Genomic DNA, 22,646 nt, shown 5'->3' with positions numbered 1-22,646 from the left:
TCAGAGCTGGATCTTAGGGGTGAATTTTGTTTAGTAAAAAATCTGTTTTCTTAAAACAGTGGGATATTAAGCGAACCGGGATGTTAAGCAGTGGGATCTTAGGAGGAGACTACTGTATAGTGTACCGTGTAACCACTGGCAGAATACCAGATGAGCACTCGTATATAATGAAACATATATACCCACCAGCATAATGCCAAATGGGCATTCGTATATAACACAAAGTATACCCACTAGCAAAAAGCCAAATGAGTACCCACTTTTCAATAACAAAAACAACGCACTGATGAATAGGCCTCTATAAAACCAATGGCATATGGCTCCCCAGCCCACAACCCCCCTTCCTAAAAAGGGAAGAAAAAAACAACAACTCAAAAACATCAGCCAAACCGTTTGTTATTCACACAGGTGGAAGAAGCAAGAACACCCTGAGGAGACCAAAAAAGGAAAAACAGGAGCTCAAACATTCAGCCAAACAGTGCAGCAGATACTTAACCCTACCCAGGAAAAAGTGAAAACAAAGCCCCAGAGAGTCAGAGCTTCACACTCCACTGTACCCTACCCAGGAAAAAGTGAAAACAAAGCCCCAGAGAGTCAGAGCTTCACACTTTCCCCCCCCCCCCAAGATCCTCACACTACACCCTGCAATTTATCTGCCCTGGCAACACAGCCTAGGTCTGTTATCCTTCTATCCACCCTCACGTTGAATCCAAGGTCAGACATCAGGAGTGACACAAAGACAGAGAGAGAGAGAGAGAGAGAGAGAGATAACCCAGAATCCTAAACAGCTGAATTTTTAATCCTTCTTCCAGTCAACTCCCCCACAAAACTGAGCTCAACAGCCGGGAGCGAGTCAGCGATCCCAATAAGCAGCAGGCCCCAGGCCCGACGCAGCCTGGCTTTATCATCCTCCTTTCCATCACAAACTCCACAGTAACGAACCTCATCAGACTCTGTTGTCTTCTTTTCCACCACAAACTCTGCAATAACGAACCCAAGGTCAGAGGTCAGGAGAGGGAAATGGCCTCGGAGCTCCGGCTTAACTGGCATGGGTGGGACGGGCTTCGGATGAGGCGTGTGCGTGGGATGCGGTCCAGAGCCTTGGCGATCTGGGCAAAGTCCGGCCGGTCGTTGGAGCGAAACGACCAGCATGACATAAGGATCTCCTGATGGAAGAAAATGTTTGTTCGTTTAGTTTGTTAAGTAAGAGTTTTACGGCTCTTGCAACATAAATAGGTGATATAACTGCAGATGATGAGAGGTGTTATTAGAATGCTCATCCAATTAAAAGCTGAATAAATTTTGGGTTCAAGAACTGTATGTTTATTTGAGCACACAGGCTTGATAGCAATGGATAAACACAGGTCTAGTCTTGTGGATGAACACGTGCTCTCTCAATACTTAAGCTCCAAAATGACTTTCAAAAGGCAGCAAACTTCACTTTTTGACTTACATTAGCAAGTTTTTGGAAACTCTGGGGGAGATAGGGAACATCTGTTTGTTTATTTGAGCAAAGGGAAGCATTCAATCAAAACAAGAATAAATGCTGATTCAAACAATGGCCCACACTGTAGCATAAAAAATTTAAGTAAGAGAGAAGGGCATTGAATAAATAAGTAATTTACAACAGGGAAAAAGCAAGACAGACAGACACACCAGAGGGGAAAGAAAAGGAAGTAGGACCTAACAGTGACACCTTACAATCATCAGCTCCCACAAATGAGCAAATTTACAATCCAATCACAAGAAGAACAGCAACAAGAACAAAGATTTTAAAAAACAAGAACAAGAAGGGGGCACAGCTCACCTTTACTTCTCGCGGAGCAGACACTGTACTCAGAGACTGTTTGATCCCTTTGCCCACCTGCCAGATGACCGTCTCACAGGGCTGGCTGCGGAATGGCCACTCGTTGCATAGCAGTTCATACCACACAGTCCTGGAGAAAAACGACAAACACATGTTGGAGTAGAGGGGGGGGGGGGGATTGTTTGTTTGAGTAAACAGAAGCACATCGACATGACAACGGTCATTCGGTGCTGAAAAAGGGTCAGACACGCAGACTAAAATGTCAGAATGAAAGAAGTATGGTTTACCAGTAGCACGCCCAAACCATCAGCATGTTGGAGGTAATTAGAAACACCCAAACTATTTTTTTAAATCATATAGCAATGGGGAAGAGAAAAAAAAAGACGCCTTGAGAGGTGAAAGAGAAGCACATCAAAAGAAAGAAAGTTTTCGTTTGAGTAACAAAACACACCATGACGCGATAATTGGCATTTGCGGGGGGGGGGGTGCAATTTAAAAATTAAAAAAATACAGACCAAGGCTGATAATATGAACATGATAATAAATACAATGAAGTCACAACTGGAAAACAAAAATATTTCACATTCTATACTTCAGAGACTAAACAAATACACATAGCGTGACGCACCCAAAAGCATAGAGGTCCGACATCTTGGTAAAAGGCAGGTCAGACTGTTGCATAGCTTGGAGCGAGCGGATGATCTCTGGTGCCAGATAACACAGCCAGCCCTTGGGCACACTCAGCCAGTTGTCTTTCTCGTTGGAAACGCACTGAGATCTGCCGGAGATTGACAAACAATGAAGCCTTGTTCGTTAGGCACATCTATTCAAGAACTGTCATTTAGTGCAGGGATATAATAATTTGTTTTAGCGAGTGTTTTATGGCACTTGCAAAACAATTATGTCATGTAAGTGCCGAAGATTAGAGGTGTTACAAGAGAGTAACAAACTCAAAAAAAGGGAAGAAAGTTAAGGACGATTGATGTTTGATGGGAGAGAAGGAGCGAACCACATCAGAGCACCCGCCAACCACCCACAGGAAAGAGTAAGACAGACAGAGGCACAGCAGCATAAATTCTCTCTATGGAAAATCAATAATAGTAATATCTTACTATTGATATTATCTTGGATTATCTAGGTCTTGAGACAAAAATATCCTAAATTCCCTAGACTAGCTGGAAAAAAAAAAGCAATATTTCATTTTATCAATGTAATGACAAAAAATACCCAAACTCCCCTCACAGGCACACAAAAAAAAAAAAAAGAAGGAAAATCTTCCATTATCAATTCTATTGATCCGTTTGGTTGAAGACAAAAATACCCAGCAGAAAAACCTACTTGGTTCCTCTGCACAACTTGGTCATGTGGAACAGGCCAAAGTCAGTGATGACCACCTTGCCACTGTCCATGAATATATTCTTTGTCCTCAAGTCTTTGTGGATGATCGCTCGCGCGTGGAGGTAGCTCATGCCCTGGGGGGAAGGATCGTAAATAATACATGGATTGAAATACCACATCATACAATCTTCTTTTTTTTTTTCCATCTACAGGTCTTCTTCTGTTTTTTCCTCCTCAAAAATGCCAGATCTGTTACACTCATAAATTCCTCTGCCTGGAAGCTCTAAAATAAACCTGTACTGTTGCTGCATTTTCCTGTCTCCCATCAGGTCAAGATTTAAAGCCTTAAAGATAATTCATGAGTTCAAAGAAATGAATTTGAGTCTCCCTAACTCTTTTCGTTAGTGATAATGATGCTATTATCAAGTTTAATTCGAATAAAGAAAAGCAATTTGACCCAAGCACAGCCAAATGGTCAACAGAAAACGAAGATAAAAGCAACATAGAGTAGCAATGCCAATGAAAAATTGATTTTTCGCTTTAGCCCATTTTTATTTGGTACCTAAGAAAGTTTTCAATTCTAAGAATTATGCTTTTTGAATGAAAAGAATCGGTACATTAATTTTTTTTAAAGTTATCTATGGTTGTAATGGTCTGCAAAATATGGATGACCCACATATATAGGAAAATACTCCTAAACAGTGGACCACACAACAGCAGACTGTAAGAAAATCGATGACATCTCAGTAATTAATTTGAGTGTTAGAAAGAAACTTGGCTACCCAATGTGTTTTTGGATGAAGAAATCATTTCTGCAGTCAGATTCACTAACCATTTCATAGATATCTTTATATAATTAAAATCTTGGGGTAGATATTACGATTTTGAGAAAAAGAGTTCCGGATGAAAGCATTTTATTTATAGAATCGTATCACAACATGGGATTTTTCAGAATATGTTGGCAGCGTGACCAAATAATGGCAAAACTTTCTTTGTTGACTTTAGACCATTCCAACCATAAAAAAATAATTCAATTCAATCTAACATGCCGTACGATTAAAAACCTTTTTTCCCCATTGAGATGCGAACACTCCGATAAGCTCGCCTCGGAATATCCCCATTGTGATGTGATAGGGTAACGGAGAAAAAAAAAACGGATGCGCGCGCCCGCCATTGTCCTGTTTCAAGTGACCAATGAACGGGCTTGGAATAATCATGCAGGGATTTGTAGATCACATACATTTGCCTAGGGAGAGAGGGGGAAATGGCCGGTCTCTGTACAAAATCGCCTTGGACAGGGGGAGTAGCGGTACATTTATGATAAATTCTAAAAAACTACTTGAGACAGAACGTACAAAATTGAGGACACTATAGAAGAAATATAAATCTATTACATTCTATGCCTTGAAAACAAAGCTATTTATGGCTTTCGGTATACTCGATACGAAAGTGTTTCCGACACCAAAAATATAGATTAATTCATGTGTACACAAACTTCAACATCCACATACCACTAGTTGGCCCTATTTTCTGATCGGTTGCCTGGTTTCATTCACGTTGATACAAAAATAGTGCAGAACGAGTTTGACTAAGATAGTCACCTTCTGATCCGGTCCAAAAATTCACCTGCAAACGGGGACCAAAACTTCGCCTCGGGCCGATTGGCATTGCCACATTGAGAAAGAAAATGCACAGCGATAGAATCAAGACTCACCTGAGCGATCTGTGAGGCTATGATGATGGCCTTATTGATCTTGAAGGTGTTCTTGTTGAGATGGATCATTGTGTACAATGTTTGGCCTTTACAGAAACTGGGGACAAAAGAAAATGTAATGAAAATATTTTATGCCTTTCATCCCCCTCCCCGTTCCCCATTATGCACAAATGTGCGTATATTAAGCATTAAACCTGCAGACTACCCCCTTTAAGTTTTGGTGGTGTGTGAGCGTTACTCTTTAAAATTTCGTTTCGGGGGTTTGCTTACGCTTTAAAATGTAGGTGGTGTGCGTCTGGCAAGCATCATTTTCTCAATTATCTATCTCGAAGCCGACTCAATGATATGACAACACACCCACACACATACACGACAGTCACTTTTTGTCTGTGATGGAAGCAGTCGACCTACTTATCAGCTGCACGCAGTTTCCCGCGACACCGGCTTGCTTCAGCAGAAAAGCTTCGCCCGCATTGTTGTCGCTCACATTCATCGGTGTCATGCCTTGAGTTTACCCCTGCCGTAAGATTACCCCCATAGTCTTATAGAAGGACGTGAGTAACCTCACGGCAGGGGTAATAGTCAAAGCACCACACCGCTAAAGCCATGCTAAAAATATAATAATAGAACTGACTGAATCAAAGATGGCGAGCCTAACACTTGATTCGAGGGTAAAGCGAAGAAAAGAAAGTGACACAGATTGTAGCGATTGTTCGGAATTTTAAAAAAGCGAAGCCGGACCAAGAAGTTGAAGAAGTAACAAAAAGAAAGTCAACTAGCCACGATGTTTTTTCATTCTGCGAGGCTGAAGGAGTTCAACTGGCTTAGCTACAATGAAGAAAAGAAGACAATGCATTGCAGCGTGAGCATTTCGGCAAACATGAAGTTGGCATAGAAAAATGACCAAAAAATAAATTTGTCCTTGGTGTGTCAAACTTGCAAAGATCAGCACCGATACAGCACGAGCAGTCACAGGACCATCGTTGAGCGGGAAAGAGAGAGGACCTGCGCATCGATATGAGAGCATCGGCATCCAAGGCTGTTGAAATTAGAGCAACTGCACTTTTCACTCAGATTGGGGCAACATTGGTCTTTGCTGCCAATGACTTCCAAAACACGAAGTTCTCTGCTTTGATCAAGGCTCATGTATACTTTCTCTCTTTCGGTTTCGTTTGTTTACTATACAGTAGAACATGACTATAGCGGCACCCGCTGCGGCGGGACCATACCAGAACCCCCACCTTTTTTAAAATGTAAATTCAGTTTAAAGCCTCTACTCCACTATGACAGTTCATACCGGGACAGACCCGTCTGGAGTTTGAAACCTTTGAATTAGAGTGTAATGTACTGCACCTACTGGGATGGGGTATTCTTGTCAATTTGAGTCTCGAGCAGTTGTGAATTGCTACAAAATCGGTGGGACAAGACTATCCCAGTCCCGGTGTAATATTATCGTCTGAGATTATAGAGTTCAAATATATAGCCACCTATCGCATTAGGACAAAACTCTCCCTGCTATCAAGATCATGTCTGAGACAAACTCTTCTCAACAATGGGTGGTCACTTTGAACAATTCCAAATGTAACCCACGATGGGTAAAAAACACGGGAGTTGCTTATTTTGATCAGGAGAATGACGATTTAACTCTTGACTATAGTCATCTTTGACAGCAATCAAGCTACCAAAATCAAAACCCTCTTTTTCCTCTTCTCTCGTATTTTCAAAAAAGAACTGAAAGATCAGAGGCCATTCATCTCACAAACGACACAATGCTCAGCTTACCTGGTGACTATAGCAAGGCGAGGGGGTTTCATACAGGCTCCCATGAATAAAACTAAGTTCTCATGTCGAGTCTTCCTCAAGATGGCAATCTGCATTGAAATAAAACACAAAAAATGTAAATGATAGGAGTCAACCAGGTCCGTAGAATAGACAGACAAAGTGGAAAAAAATATAACTCCTTAGACCATAGTTGGATATCTATTTGTGTGCATTCCTGGAGAAAGGTACCACAAGACACATTTGCTCGAACTGAATGACAGGGCATTAAAGGACAAAAATAGATTTTTTTAAAGCAAAATATTCTTTAGCCATTAATCTCCTGATACACAGCCTTTGTGTTTCTTTTGATCTAAAAATGTATTTTTGAAAATTACACAAGACATTTTTGTTATAAAAATTGCATGAAACTTTTGCTCTTCAACTCATTCATAAAAACAAGTTTCAATCACACTGCATACCAAAATTTAGGTCAGCTTTTTAACCTCTCGATCAGCGAATTGCTCATGTGTGTATCAAAACAGTAAAAAATAGGAGTTTTTGCGCATTTGTATCCAGTTCCATTTCATGAACAAAGCAAAGCCACTCTTTGAAATATCTAGCATTGTCACTGAAGACGATTTTTACCACTCATACATAAAAGTCAATCCATTTACATCACATATCAAAATTTATGTTAGCTTGTCTCCTTTCTCGCGAGTATAGCGTGCACAAGCACATTGACATAGTAAATGAAGGGAAGCTTTGTGCATAACAAACATGACCAAACCTTGAGAGCAAAGCAAAATCATTTTGCAAAAAAAATATTTTCCCCCACATAGTGGCAATCCAGACATTTATTTTGTGGGCCGAATCAGGCTTGCGACCATAGTTTAGTGACCCCTGACTTGAATAGTTTGAATGATCAAATCTTAAAATAGTTTAGTGACCCCTGACTTGAATAGTTTGAATGATCAAATCTTAAAATACACGGGACTTCGTCCCATCTTAATTCCAAATTCAAAAATCAAGAATCAATCACCCAGCCCTCTCTATAGATTGTAAAACCCACAGAACTTGCTGCTGGGCGGGAATTCGTGCTAAAATGGTATCTATAATTATAATAATATTTCACACCAAATCAGAACCCACAAAAGTAAACACTGTTGACCCTGGAGATCTAAACCCAAGCAAACTAAACACGACAAAAGCATCAGTACTGTAATATAATGTTTAATTCCTGACATGAGACTTCAAAAGCCAGATTTACTTTTCTTGCAAAACAAAAATAACCAAAAATGTTCTTTATTACATGGGAATGGGCTCTTTCCTCTTTGGAACAAATACAAGTATGGTCCCGAAATTCACTAAGTTTGTGTGTGTATGTGAATCAAACGCTACAAATGAATGCGAGTCGCACCCACTCTTTACACAATAAAATAGGCTTTTATAACTTTTTACAATTCAATAAACCAACACGACTGTCATGAAGTGTTTCACCATCAATATGCTATTAAATCAAATGCCACTCGCCACTTAAGTAGTTCTTGAGTTGGCAAGCCACAAGTTTCAAAGCCACAATAGAAGTCATTCTTCAGTATCAAACATTAGGCATGTTTCGAGTCATACCCGAAGGCTGAACTCGTTACCCAGGAATTATTTTCACCATTTTGAATTTTTTCCAGATACCAAGAAATATGTAACGGCTATGAACGAAAAACGTTTATAAAAAGGCTAAAAATGATCTCACACACAAAAATTATGCATCAAATCAAAGGCAATCGATATGCATCAAACTAAAGATAACTGATTATACTATATATCTAGCATGATTAGAAAATACAAACACACGATACATAAAGAGATTTTGTAGACAAAAGAAATAAGAAGTCAAGTAGTTCTTTGAGTTGAAATGCCACAAGTTACAAAGACAGAAAAGAAGTCTTCTTCAGAGTCAAACATTAGGCATTGCTTCCAGTCCTACCTAAAGACTGAATACTGAAAGCTTCAAAACCACACGTGACTGCAGGATTCTAAACAGCTGACTGTGAAAATGCAGTTTTCGGTTTTTTTCCTCTGAATTCTGACCACGGGGGAAAATACTGACAGGTTCAAAAACCAGAAAACAGAATAAGTAGAAATGCCTACGCCTGAAAATTACACTCGTTCCCTCGTTGAGAAACGTCGTCAGATAAATATAAACACACACAATATTATGAAATACACACATTCCTTCAAGATACATACAAGCAGTACAGGTACTTTCATCAATGCATTCCTTTGACAACAATCCATTCAATTGGGGTCTGTGTCCTCAAAACTGCAATGTGCTATTCCTGGATGTTAAATTTTTTTCACAGATGTATAATTAACTAACACTAAAAAGTGTGTCTTATCACAATCCCCATTGAGACACACTTTTTTTTTTTAAAGTGTCCTGTCACTGTCACAGTCCACATTTGTACTTAGTGGCTTCTTGCTAAATAAGAGTTCAGCAATGGTGAATGGCACTTGTGCACACATTGTGTGGGGCTATAGGTTGGGCTGTTGCAGTTGATGGTGGAATCGGCTGGACATAGAAATCTTTTCGTCATGGACGAATTTTGAAATGGACAAATTCTTGGCTGCACCAAGGAAGATAACCAAGTTGGACAATAAGCCAAAATTAACATGAATTATGCCCCCTGAGGCAAAACCGTGTTCGTGATGAATTCATGGCAATTTCACTTCTAAATTTGAATGTTGTAGTCCTCAGTCTTAACCGAATTAATTTGGTTTTACATAGAAATAGCCATACCCTGAACCTTTTGAAACAAATGAAATACTGCTTGTTCCACTGCCCTTTACTTTATCAGTTTATGCCTTTCTGTCCGCGGATCACCACTATGCTCAATATTTTGCTGTGTTTTTTTTTCTTCTTTAGTTTGGAATTGCAAACGTTTTGCAGATTGTTTTTTTTTAATTGATTTTTCATCCACCTCTGCTAGGATCAGCCGTTTATCCTCAACCGAGAAACCTTTGTACGTTTCTATCGCTCCGTTAAGGTTCACTCTCTACTATAATAACTTCACCTAGACCTAACTGTGCAGAACATGGCAAGCTGCTGCATAGTGCGTAATCTCTGTTGAAGAGAAAGCGCTGATGCACGTAGCGACAATAGGGCCCTACCGGCTACGTGCCTTCATAAGCAGACTCTCCGCTCGTATGTCTAGGCCCTAAACCAAATCTGTCACCCTATGAAATCTAAAAATCAGGATCTCAGGGGAAAAAAATCGGGACACGACAAATCACCAAGGTGACTAGTCAGCTGATTTTTAAATTTTCCAACAGTGTCCATAAATATATTATATCCATGTATAGGCCCTCTGAACGCCCACCTGTGTTTTATCATTATTTTTTTTTAAATTCAGAAGTATCACGTCAAGGACTCCTAGTCCAAGTGTCCCCCCACGAGCCAAAGATGTCAAAACCAGCCATATTTTGTAAAGTACGGCTAAACCTGGGCAAATCACAGTTTGGTCTTGCCAGATAAATATCAACGAGGTCGTAGTGTTTACCGCTACATTAGATTGGATTATTTTTGCGCGTGCAACACTCATTTTGGCCAGTAGGGCAAGCTGAGACAGACCAACAACATAACCAAACGAAAAGAGCTAGAAACTGTGGATTGGGAGAAGGACTACTTCCAAAACTTTTATGAAGTCGACAATTTGTCCAAAACAGGAAAAGTTGGAAAGCTTATTTTCAAAAGCCGGAATTCCAGAACACTTTCACCCACGATTCTGACAAGACATCACACGACACATTTTACAAATAACTTTCATCCCGAATACCAATCCAAATAGCCCTTACAACGTTGGATTTTAAACAACAAAAATGAATACTATAGAGTTGCTTCTGTAAAATTCAAAGAAACCCAGTTAGCTGTAAAAATCCCGCAGCAACCAATACGTTAGAAATCATACTACATTTCAAATCAAATGTAAGGCAGCGTTGTTGAGACATACCTCAAGTTTGAATGCCGCAAGCTGAGCCTCGTTATCCGTGCTGTTCCCTGTATCTAACAATTTGATGGCCACATCGCCATGCCACTGGCCCCTGAGAACACAGAAAACAAGACTTTACCAGCGTCTGTTGTGTAACAGTGAGGGTCTACGCCACTGCACGCTAAAGATGTGAGTTCTATTCCCGCACGGGGAAGTTTTCGTTCTTATTTCTCTCTCTGTGTGTGTGGGAAAGGGGGGGGTTGATAACTTCCATCTGCATGCTGGAAATTGCACATATTGACACAGGCACTTTAAAGACACACATATTTTCCCAATTCAGAGCTACATTAAAGCACTTTATCATTACAGTATAAACACCAGCACCGTTAAGACATCATTTTTCCCTATCCATAACAAGTTTCAAGCACCTAAAAAAAAGAAACGGCAGAAACTTCAACAGATACAAAAATTTTAAGCTGATATAGTTTCCTCCAGTCTGAGTAAAAAACCTTATATTTGAGCTCCAATTGATTTCCCAAAAGAAATGCAACTCTTTTATTGATAATTTGACTATAAAACTATGACACAGCCCAATAAAATCATGACAAATTGCCACCTGAGCCTATAAATTTAAAGGGATTAGCTTTTCTAATTACAATTGTAAAACTGAGCCGTACACAAACACTGTTCTTATTCTGCCTTTCCTGATGATAGTTTCAATATAAAATGCAACTCCTTTACTTAAATGACACCTCAATAGAAAACTGCAAGAAAACTTAGCAAAATCAAAAAAAGACTGACATCTGAGCTTCATCATTTGGAAGACATTTTTTTCCCTTTCTTTTGTCTATGAAAAACAAAAGTTTTTAACACGGCAAACATACCTGTACACTGTTCCTATCCTTCCTTTCCCAATAGCATCTCCAACATTGAGATCCTCGTATGGAATATCCCACTCTTTCATAGTCGCAGCCAACTGTGGAGACCAGAGATCATACAGACTTCTTAACTCGTTCACGATGTGGTTTTTTTCTCTTTATGAAATAATTTGTTTTACAAAGTTGTAAATGATTTCTAGTGTATATCCAGTATTAGACGTTTCATATTCTGATGACCAGGGCGAGGGGCAAATAATAATAAATATAACAATAGACTAGAATAAGCAACAGCTCTTTTCCATAAGGTTTCACTAAACTATATGTGAGGAGTGCGTGCTAACAAAATAAGTTACTTTTCGCAGTCAATGAATGGAGATATCGGCTGAAAATCAACACAAAGGTTATATTTATAGATTCTAAACCAATGACATTCTCTTCAAGCTTAAAAATCAACGCAAAGGTTAAATTAAATGATTCTAAACCAATGACATTCTCTTCAAGCTTAACATGTCTTTTATCATTTCATACTAATAAATTGTAAAAAGTCAACCTATAAATTTGACGTATCTATTTCCATCAGGCTAAAATCCAAAAAGTAACTAATTTTGTCAGCATGCCTCACATGTGTGGCATCGTTGGAAAATCAGGCGCTCGTCATAATAATGAAATCGAAGAAACGGGCATTTTGCCACCAGTTTTTTATCGAATTTTTGTTTTTTTGGCTCAACACCTTTTTTGTGTATAATATAAAAAACACATTTACATGTGAATTTTACTGAAAAACGTTGATTAATTCATTCAGTGCGGAGTGCTCCAGCAATGTACTCCCCTCATATACTGGGCAGTTTTGTTATGGCAACATGAAAGGTCTACCAAAGAAAAACAATCAAAACTAGTGGGCTCAATAGCTGTTCAAGTAGAAAAAATGTGTCCTTGACCTTACCCATAATGCATCACAATTAGTTCAAATAACTTGGTATGGATTAGGTTGAGTAATTCTTTCTATAAAGATAGCGAGGCAAAATGCAAGAATACTCGTCGCTAATATGTGGGTGCGGCGCAGATTTCGCGAGTATTCTCGTCTGTAGCACTGAAAGAGTTAATAGCACAAAATACGTAAATTTTCATTTTTCAAGACTCAAGCAACAGAAGTTACCGAACTTTGGTGGCCATTTTCTTGGAAATTTTACCTCTGAAACCATGCTACCCCCACCTCATTCAATCGAAAATATCTTGACTTCTATTCAAGAAAGATGGGTATTTTTTTCATCAAAAGATGATTTAAGAAGATACCGAACTCCATATTGCTTTGACAAGATTTATCCGTACTTTTCGTCTGTATACATCCACCAACAAAATATTTTTAAAATACCATATTATAGATTTATCACAAATCATAAAATGCAACTTAGTCCAACATAAAAATTACTACTTTTAACCTCAGATTTACCCAAATTCGTAAGGAGCAACCTTTCTTGCGAGTCCTTTGATTAAATTCTTAAACACACAGGCTGATGAAAAAATAAATAAATAAAGACCACCTGTTATTGCATTTTTACAATAAAAAGATTGATCACTTTCCCCTCTCTGGCCTAGGATGACAAGTCAAAAATCGTGTTGGGGAATAACGCACAGTAAGCTGTTCAGTAGTCTCTATCCCAAACTTACACTGTTCTGCCGGTTCCAGGAATAGTCGTCTGTACTGTCCACAGAGTCCACTCTGTCCGGCAGAGTTCGCTCTGATGTGTTACTCTGGAAGGCGGAGGGGTGGGAAAAAAAAGAAAGTGTTAACATTAGAAACCTTATCATTATTCTTAAAAATTCACAGTGTGAATAAATTTAGTCACACAGAACTGGAACTATTTTTTCTTTTTCACAGAAGGGTGTAGTGTGTGCACTTGCTTACAAATGTCATCCAAAGATAAATTACAAAATGATAAGCACAGTTCGCTCAGTGTTACTACGACAGGAGGAGAAAAAACAACAACAACAAAACAATTTGAAAACGTCAAGACTGATCTGTTTCAAACGTCAGATCTGACAGACATTAGCAACCATTTCTTTGCATGCGTGCTTTACAAAAATATTACAATCCCAGTCTTTTCCTCCCATCAATATATTCAAACTCTCTTACTAAAAGTTATGCTACATCTACTTTTACCTTTCTTGTCTTCTAGATTTGAAGAGTGCATACAAACCGAGACCTAAACATTTAACAGTTTTTTCCTTTAAAAACCCAACAAAAATGTTCGATCGTTCTGGAAGGCTGGCTATATATCTCATATTTTTGTCTAATTTATCCATTTTGGTGCTTCTACATAGAGTGCACACTTCATTCTGGTGAATTACCCATAAAAATTTTGAAAAAAAAATATTTTCATACTAAAGTGGGTGTTGCATTTTACCTAAATATTTCTCATCTGTCTGCCATCTTGAAATACAAAGATCAAAGCAAGAACAAAGAATTCACCTATATCTGTCTGCCCCGCTCAATATCAGTCATAAGACGCAGTGACCTATTATCAGCTACGAGGCTCGAAGGACAAGTTTGATGTCTTCTGCTTCATTTAAGATAAAAATAAACAACTATAATAGACTATAAATATTTTATTTTGATTTACTTTGGAGGTGTGTGTGGTTTGTTCTGAGCTTGGGTGACGAGATAAAGGGATTTGGACCTTGCTAGTGTGTACCTGTGAGAGTTTTTTTAGAACCATTACCTCATGGCCACCTTTGCTTCAACCAATGATTATAAATCGCTTCACTGTTCTTCATTCGCAATTATTTTTAGATTCTGACCCCTTTTCGAACATGAATGGTCTGACAATTCTGATTTGTAAAACGGAGTAAAAACGGTAACTTCTAGCTCACTTCTAGCTTGTTTACGTAAACAGCTGACTGTGTGGGCGTGCCCTGCTAGCTGTTATCGTCTGTTGATCTTTCAGTTTTACTCTTGGACCGACTTTAAAAATTCGTTTTATTGAATTTTAGTGCGTTTAAAAGAAATTAACCTTCCTCTAGATATCTCAAAGCAGAGTCCTTACCAAGAGGCCACCGAAGCGGTCTATGAGCATGTGTGTGTATGTGTGTTGGTGTGTTTGTAAGTGTGTATGGGTGTGTGTGTGCCTGTGTGTATGTGTGTCCCCCCGCTCCTGTGTGTTTGAGGGGCTATTGCAAAAGTATAATTCGGTAGCGTAAACACAGCATGTAAGCCGACTCGCAGCCTACCGAGCACGTGGTTTCGGTAAAATACGGGCAATTCAGATCTCAGTTTCTTTGCTATTTTGCTCAAAAACATGAAATTATTCTGAACACTTTGAAAAAATTCAGGGTTTTTTTTCGTTACAATAGTGTAAGTTGTTTGTATATTCGAGTATTTGGAACTGGAGAATCGCCGTGGAAAGGGAAGCCCTTCGCGGTCGGAATGCGAGGACGGCCGGTTCAAAATAGACACCCATGCATTCGAATGCTTTGCAGAAAGATTGATGATTAAATACTGTACAGCTTTGAGCGTGGTTTCCCGTGGTTATTATTTTTGGAATTTGGCGTTTGGATAGAAAACCTTGAAAAAAAAAAAGGGTGTAAGCTTTCAAAGATCGTTTAAAACATGGAATGTGTAAAATTAAAAAACGGCTACAAAAAAGAATGCAGTTCTTTTTCTATTAGAATAAAGTCATCAGTTTGGAAGTATTTTGCACGAATCCTTCCGCGAAACTACCGGGAGCGCTCAAAACACTACAGTATTGAGACGAATTGCTCGCCGCGAGTGCTGGTGTGTCGCCGGCCGAGACAACGCTCAGAGTTTTCATTAAAATAACGACAGATCATCGTGTATGAGGCAATAAAATACTGAAATGTAATGATCTCACAGTCATGAAAAAATCATGCTTCATTTCTTTGTTATAAAGATTGTGCTCTGTTAACGTAGAAATATTTGGTGCACTTGGTACTCTTTTACTATCTGTCAAACATGGGGTTGCAGCCAGTTAGCGACTTCAGCAATATTTGATTTTTAGGTTCAATTGAAACAGCCGCCATTCTCTTAAACATTGACTGGGAGGTATGAGTACGGAACCAAAATTCTCAGGAGACATAGGCCTTTTATATGAAACATATGAATTTGACATACAGCTACTTTAAAAATTTAGTATCTGGTACCTAGTATAATGCTAATATTTTGTTGCATTTGACGTGAAGTCCATTCTCGTGGAAATTCTGTTTTGTCCATAAGTTTTTTCTCTGTAAATGAATAATTTCCTACTTCTGTAAGTTACCTTGTAGTGGCATAGCCAAGATAACTGCTAAATTTCAAGTCTCTATCTTAACGTGTTGCTCATATTCGGAGGCCATTTTCTCCTTTTTGTGATTCCTCACCTCGCACTATTAAAAGTTCTGTATATTCGTCAAATATGGTCATATTTACTTCATTCTTGTTTTAAATTGAAGGGAAAAGGTGATAGGTTTTGAAAATAATGTTAACTCAGTTTTGAAATTTCCTTCATATGACTGATATTGACCAGCAGAGACACAAATAGGCTATATTTGTGGACCCAGAGGACAGACAAATGTATGCAGCTCGAATTGCCATGTCTGAGAGTCAAAGGGAGGCTCCAGTAGCCATATTAGTGAAATATTCTATATTTCTATTTAAAGAAATCTCAAAATAGGTCAAATATGAAAATTAGTAGAGGCAAATCTCTGATTTGGGTCTAAAATCAATACCTACCCAAAATGCCTTACTTTTATGTAAAGTACCGCAGTCATAGGAGCCTTAACAAATTTATAATAATTTTTCGTGCAATCAGACTATTCGTTTGCATTTCAAATTTGAACAACTAGGTCATGGTACTAAATGGCTGCCATCTCCAGTAATTGGCCTGAAATTACTCTAATTTTTAATATATTGTGCAGAATTGAATGCTCCTTGATATAAACTAGAAATGGAATCAATTTCGTTCAAAACAAAGTTTTTTCATTCTTTGCCTATGAAAAGATGAGAACAGAAAAGTCTTTTTTTTTTAAACTATTTTTAGATACCAAGTAAGTAAGTCACATATGCAAATGAAAAATCATACACAAATAATTATTGTATCAAATCAAAAGTCCTTTCCATTGATATACAACACTTATTGTGTTGACCGTCACAGGAATTTATAGGATATTTTATTTTACGTCCACCCTCTTTACCTTAATTAAAAAAGAGGCCAAAACCCCAAAACACCTGAGAGTGAAATTCTGCACTATCATATCAACCATTATACACCGTAGAAATTACAAAATGAATAGCTTACTCTTTAACCCTCCCCCCCCCCCCCCCTCAGCCTAAGGGACCCTTGCACCTAGCCCCTGTACATTAACCACAAGATTACACCTCTGTAAACTAAGGTACGCATACTGTGCACAGTCGGGTAAAGGTAGTCACACTTAAGTGTGTGCTTGGGTCTATTGGGTAAATGTGAGTAACAAACAGGCGACATTCAACCACAACGACAACAAAAAACCCAACTTTTTGCACACCCCATTATTTCTAAGAATTCTGTTATACTTACATCAATTAACGTTTTATCACTGTCGTTGGATGCATCGGTACTCACAACATCGCTGTAACAAAGAGACAAAGAGGCAGATTTATTCAACAGGAGTATTCATTTCAATCAGGATAAATTAATTAGGAAAATTTGTTTGACAATGAATTTGCTTTATTTGTATCGCCTGGCTACTTCAGTTTTAGTTTTAGTTAAGAGTTTTACAGCATTTGCAACACAAAAAGTTAAGAGTAAAGAGAAGAACATAAATACAATAACGGCCATTCACTGTAAGGAAAACAGCAAGACAGATGGAATGACAGGAACAACAGAAAGAAAGAAAAGAAGTAGGACCTACCAGTCGCCCCCTCGGACCACCCTTAGGAACGAGACAAGAGCAACAACTTTTTTTTTTTAGTACAGGTTTTACGGCGCTCGTAACTGCATAAGGTCATATGAGCGCCAAGGGGTGGATGTCAACAGAGAAGTTCTTACAGGGAATCCGACTTACTCTGCTCACCTCTCTAGCTTCAACGGCTCAAAGTCTGCTTCGGCTATCAAGGCACCCCGGAAATAGTGGGCCACAAGAGTGTGACAAACGAACTCTCACAGGTTCACTGACCGGTCACAATGACGGGCCCGACAATCTAGAAAACGGAGTACGCTTGTTTTCTTTTTCTTCCTTTTTTTTTGTCAATATAGTGACAAAAGTGAGAATATCGATTTAATTTGTATGACGTCACTGTGTTTTTTTATGCACAAACTGCACGTTACAAATTTTCATTAGCTGTAAATCTAACGTTAACAAACCATCATCAGACAATTCTGAGCGATAACGAAAGCGAAAGTAGATTTTTATTTTCCCGATGGAGTCTCAGTATTACACCTACACTTCCACCTGCCGCCATAGCCGCTTATTCCTGTGAAACGTACTCTCGGACTGGGGAAAGCCGAAAGTCATATCACAAATGTGACCGGTAAAATAGACTTGATTTCGAGGACTTTGCGCATTTTCTCGGGTCTCAACCATTTTTTTTTCAGATTCCCAGGAAATAATTCCCGCAGTCCCCTTGCGTAGAATCCTCATTCGGTACTGTGACCAATTCTCTAGACCAAGACAGATTTTAGAATGTTTTGCTTCGATACCGATTTTCTTTCTACATTCACAATTCTGTTCTCTAGATAAATGAATTAAATGCACAGATTTTCCTGCCATAGCAAAAACCCGAAGGTAGGCAGAGAGAAAGAAAAAATGAAAAGAAGGAGGAAGATTATATATCGTGAGTAGACATATTTTAGCCAATATGCACGTGAAAAACTATTGCCGACCGAACGGCACAGACAGACAATGATTGAGTGTATGAAATGCGCAATCTGGCAGTTTCTTATACATGTACAACTTATTGCCGAAAGTTGCCGTAAATATCTGACAAGTTACAAAGCTAGTGCTGATCTCTTTGACTCTCTCTATAACAAATAGAGTTGATATGATGATGCGGTAAGTACGGAACTTTTGGAACGTACGGATTTACGCAAAAACAAAGAAGAATGGAAGCACAGCAGAATGGGTTTTTTTTCTTTTTCTTTTTTCCGCACCCATTGCAAATCCGGTAGTATTGACACCTTACCGGTATGGCGGTAGAACAGGCCCAAAATCGGTATCTACCGGAAAAATCGGTAGAATTAGGCAGCCTTGATATAATATTATTACACAATCGCGACTGGCAAAAAGGAACTTACTGACCTTATCGGACTTGGTTTTCAAAATATTCGAGTTCCGCGATACTAATACTATATTGACAAAAATGGGATTTGGTAATCGCCAAGTACCGCAGCCATGACTCCTTTAACTGAAAAGTCTTGCAGGCTTCATCACTCTGTACACATGTTTATTTACGACGGTTTATAAAATTACAACCTTCATGGCACATTTACTACCATTTACGACCAGGCCACTGAATTTAGGACTTTTCTACAACTTTACGACCTTGCTGGAAACCCTGAAAATTCTCAAAACTTTCCAGCGGCATCCTCTAGCCACCCATGCATAAAGTGCAGCATCCACAAGGAGCAAAGGTCACCAGCTGAGACAACAGGTTTGCCAATTTTTTCAAAACTCAACCAGGGACACCCAGCTTTATAGCAGATTACATAATAATTAACCAAATTAAATCCTTGTTCTAGTAAGCGTTTTCCAAGACTTGCAAAACAATAAGGTCATATAAGAGCTGAAGCTTAGAGGTGTTATAGGAGAGTGACAAACACAAAAAAAGAAGGAGAGATAAAGACAAAAGATGTTTGATAGGAAAGAAAGAGCAAATCAGACCAGAGCAACCGCCAACCACCTGTAAATTACACCCAGTGGGACTGGTCTTGAGATAGAGTAAGTGACAAGGCTCTAAAATTCCCAGCTGCCAAATCCGGGACATTCCTGGGAAACATAGTACAGCTCTGCCGTAAGCTGACAAATCACCTTTTTTTCATTTTGGCACCAAATTTTTTTATTTGCTAAATCGAAAGCCTGATCAGTTACCCTACTTGTGATAAAAAATCAAAGCAAAACTGTGACTAGTTTCTGAATAAATTAGAACTCAAATTTTGGAAGAATGCTGTTTTCAAACGTTACGCTGACAAAAAAAACCTTTATCTCGAAACTGCAGAGAAAGAAAAAAGGCCCTTTGTTAGCTTAAGGCAGAGCTGGCAAGCCTGCAACAAGTCAGTTTATTACTAATAAACAGTGCACAAACAAACCACTCACGTGTCAGGGGAATCAGTCCCTGTCGTGCCCCCACCAAAATCTGCTGGGAGCGTTGAGGCAACATCTGTGGAGACACCACACAGTGAAAGGTGAAATCCATCAAAAGCTTCTCACTTACACAACATAAGCATTTATCAAAATGATGGAGAAATACACCATGAAACACTCCCCACATGTGCGTGTGCACATGCACATGCGCGTATGATCAAGGAATGGAGAGACAAGATAAATCACATGAAAAGTAAAATCCATAAAACACTACTCCCACACATATATGACAAATGATCAAATGACAGAGTGAATGAGAGCACATCTGACTCTCAGCCTGTCCATCCCTTCACCACCCGTCTCAGTCCCTACAACCAACCCTACACACATTTCACTATGTATGTAATGGCATTTCTTGAAGTTGAAATGAGTACAAAATAACAGCAATAAGCCCGAAATAATAAATCTATTTCATTTCACAAAATACACAACCTAATTTCTCAAGACAAAATGAGTACTATATAAACAGTAAATAAGCGCTAGTAATAACTACAACTATATAATTTTCATACAGTGGAACTACGATTCAATGAGGCTGCCGGGCCGGGCCTAAAATCTCATTGAATCCAAGTCTCCATTATAGCAAACATGAGGTTTTGTAAGGATAATTACAGGCACTGAGCAAGTAATGTATAAAGAGAAGTAACAAGTGGTGTCTGAAAAGCCCGCATATTATGAGCTGTGCAACAAACAAAAAAATTGTTCAAATGCACGCCTGTGTCATCTCGACTGTTTGCCAAAAAGTTGTGTTGCTATATAGAGCCTAGCATACGGCAACTTTTGATTCCATAGACCAGTGCACAATTCATTATGTAGATCTATGTCAAAACTAGCTTATCACTGTATTAATGATCAGTTGCTGGGGGGAGGGAGAACTGTGACGTGTTGGTATCTGCGACGTTCCACACCTGGACCGCTGGTCCCCCCCCCCCCCCCCCCCCCCCCGCGCGACACGCACACAGAGTCACACATGTGCAGGCCCCCCATTCGACCCCGACAAATGCTAGAGTACATGTAGACACGTGTGCATGCCAACAACACACATGTCGGTATGAAAGAAGGCCGCCGATCGGTCGCATGCAATCGGGTAGGTGAATAATGGTTCACGATGCCGGTGCAAAGGATGGTTTCCAAGAATAAAGTTCGTTGTGGGGAAAAAATGGGCCAAGCCACGTCTGCAGGGGGCTTTTCACCATGGAAGCGACCTCATTTATCTCCGGCAAGCTGCTCCCGGCGGCTCGCGGACAGAAAACCACTGTGCCGGTGAGCCACTCTAGCACATTCCTTTACGACGACTTCGACATCCAATTAATTGCCGAAAACAGGTCCCATAATACCGGAAGTTCATTCATTAGATGAAGAATTATGAAAATAGGTTTAGGTTCGCTTGTTTCAATTTAATTACCCATTTAATGACGTTTTTGTCATTTTTAGAATTAGCACCAAAAAAGGGCCCCGGCATAGTGGGTTTACCCTCTGCCGAGATATAGAGTTAAGCGTTCGTTGAATCCGAGTTATTTTTATTGATTTTAAATAAAAAGAAAAGACGGGGAATCCATCTACTTTCGTTCAATTCGAGTTCTTGTTGAATCCGAGTTCCGCGGTATTACTGCACACATTTCATTGCTGCTGTTTTGAATTACACTATGTCGCCTCAGAACTACTTTGTCCAAAGTGCACTCTATGGTTAAGTACACTTTGGACAAAATAGTTCTGAGGCGATGACTAATTTCATATTTCATTTCATTTTAGTGATTTTGGAATTCTAATTTCATACCACATAAGGATATGCCTCAATTCAGAAACATCACCAACTTTTTCATGTACAAAGATACCTCAAATCAGAAACACCTTTAATTAACTTATTCCATTTACCCACTACCTAAAAGCTGAAACAGCATTTTACAAACGTGCCTCAAAGGAGAAATTTCATCAGCTTTTTACATTTACAAATGTTCCTCGAATGAGAAATATCAATCATCAGCTTTTTCCATTTGTCAAGACGCGGTGGAAACAGGCGCTTGTCAATTTTGAAGCATATAAAGTTATTGGTATCATCTTAAAGCCTGTCCATTTGTCTTGCTTTTGATGAAAAAAATTATCCATTTATCTTGGATGCAAGTCAAGATTTTAGCGATTGAAGGAGATGGGGGTCGCCTGGTTTCAGAGGTAAAATTAGCGAGTAAATGGCCGCCAAAGTTGAAATATTTCCTTAGCATGAGAGGCTGTGGAAACTGAAAGTGTACATCTTTTATGCCTTTAGTTAACGTTTCTCAGGCAAATCCACACAGAAATGTGTTCTTTGAAGGGCAAGAAAGGTGATGAGTCCCCCCATAAAAATTACATAAAAATTCCCAAACCTGCGGAAAAATGCCAGTTTCTTGACTTTCATTATTTTGACAAACGCCTGATTTCACCATGCTGCCTCACATTTACAAATATACCTCAAATGACAAACATCATCAGCTTATTCTGTTTAAGAATGATCCACCTCAAATGAAAAACCTCATGAGTTTATGCCATTCACCAACATACCTTCAATCACAAAACACCATGATCAGACAAACTTACCAGGAAAGTTGAACTGTGTGCGAGAGGAACTGTAGGGGGAGGGGGCCGGGGAGGGGGAGGTGATTGTGTCGGAGGAGGTCTGGTGGTAGGCGGGAGAGGAGGGGGAGGAGGAGTTGCAGGAGGAGGTGTTGGAGCCAGAGTCGGGCAACGGGCCGCCGGGGAAGGCTGGCATGGACTTGACGGGCTTGAGGCTCTCCTCCCAGCTGCTGGGGGACAGGATGCCTTTGGTCATGCGTCGCTGGGACATTGGGGACTCTGTGGAG

General features: G+C 39.3%; 1 protein-coding gene across 4 annotated transcripts in view; it reads right to left on the bottom strand.

Annotated features, from left to right (window-relative positions):
* Positions 1–616: 616 nt before the first annotated feature.
* Positions 617–22,646, bottom strand: part of LOC101854732 (kinase suppressor of Ras 2) — a 54,481-nt gene continuing 32,451 nt past the window's right edge. For all 4 annotated transcript variants that reach the window (XM_005102609.3, XM_005102608.3, XM_013084965.2 and 1 more), the window contains exons 9-20: positions 22,384–22,638; positions 19,765–19,828; positions 17,031–17,082; positions 13,150–13,233; positions 11,488–11,579; positions 10,625–10,715; positions 6,642–6,730; positions 4,860–4,956; positions 3,146–3,279; positions 2,436–2,585; positions 1,808–1,937; positions 617–1,166 (exon numbers count right to left, since the gene is read on the bottom strand). In XM_005102609.3, the coding sequence (XP_005102666.1) occupies positions 1,008–1,166; positions 1,808–1,937; positions 2,436–2,585; positions 3,146–3,279; positions 4,860–4,956; positions 6,642–6,730; positions 10,625–10,715; positions 11,488–11,579; positions 13,150–13,233; positions 17,031–17,082; positions 19,765–19,828; positions 22,384–22,638 (1,397 nt within the window). In that variant the 3' untranslated portion in view covers positions 617–1,007. The remainder of the gene's footprint in view (positions 1,167–1,807; positions 1,938–2,435; positions 2,586–3,145; positions 3,280–4,859; positions 4,957–6,641; positions 6,731–10,624; positions 10,716–11,487; positions 11,580–13,149; positions 13,234–17,030; positions 17,083–19,764; positions 19,829–22,383; positions 22,639–22,646) is intronic.

Source organism: Aplysia californica, unplaced genomic scaffold, assembly GCF_000002075.1.
Source record: "Aplysia californica isolate F4 #8 unplaced genomic scaffold, AplCal3.0 scaffold00332, whole genome shotgun sequence".
Lineage (NCBI taxonomy): Eukaryota > Metazoa > Mollusca > Gastropoda > Aplysiida > Aplysiidae > Aplysia > Aplysia californica.
The sequence above is the reverse complement of the archived record's forward strand: the minus strand, read 5'-3'. Positions and strand labels throughout refer to the sequence as shown.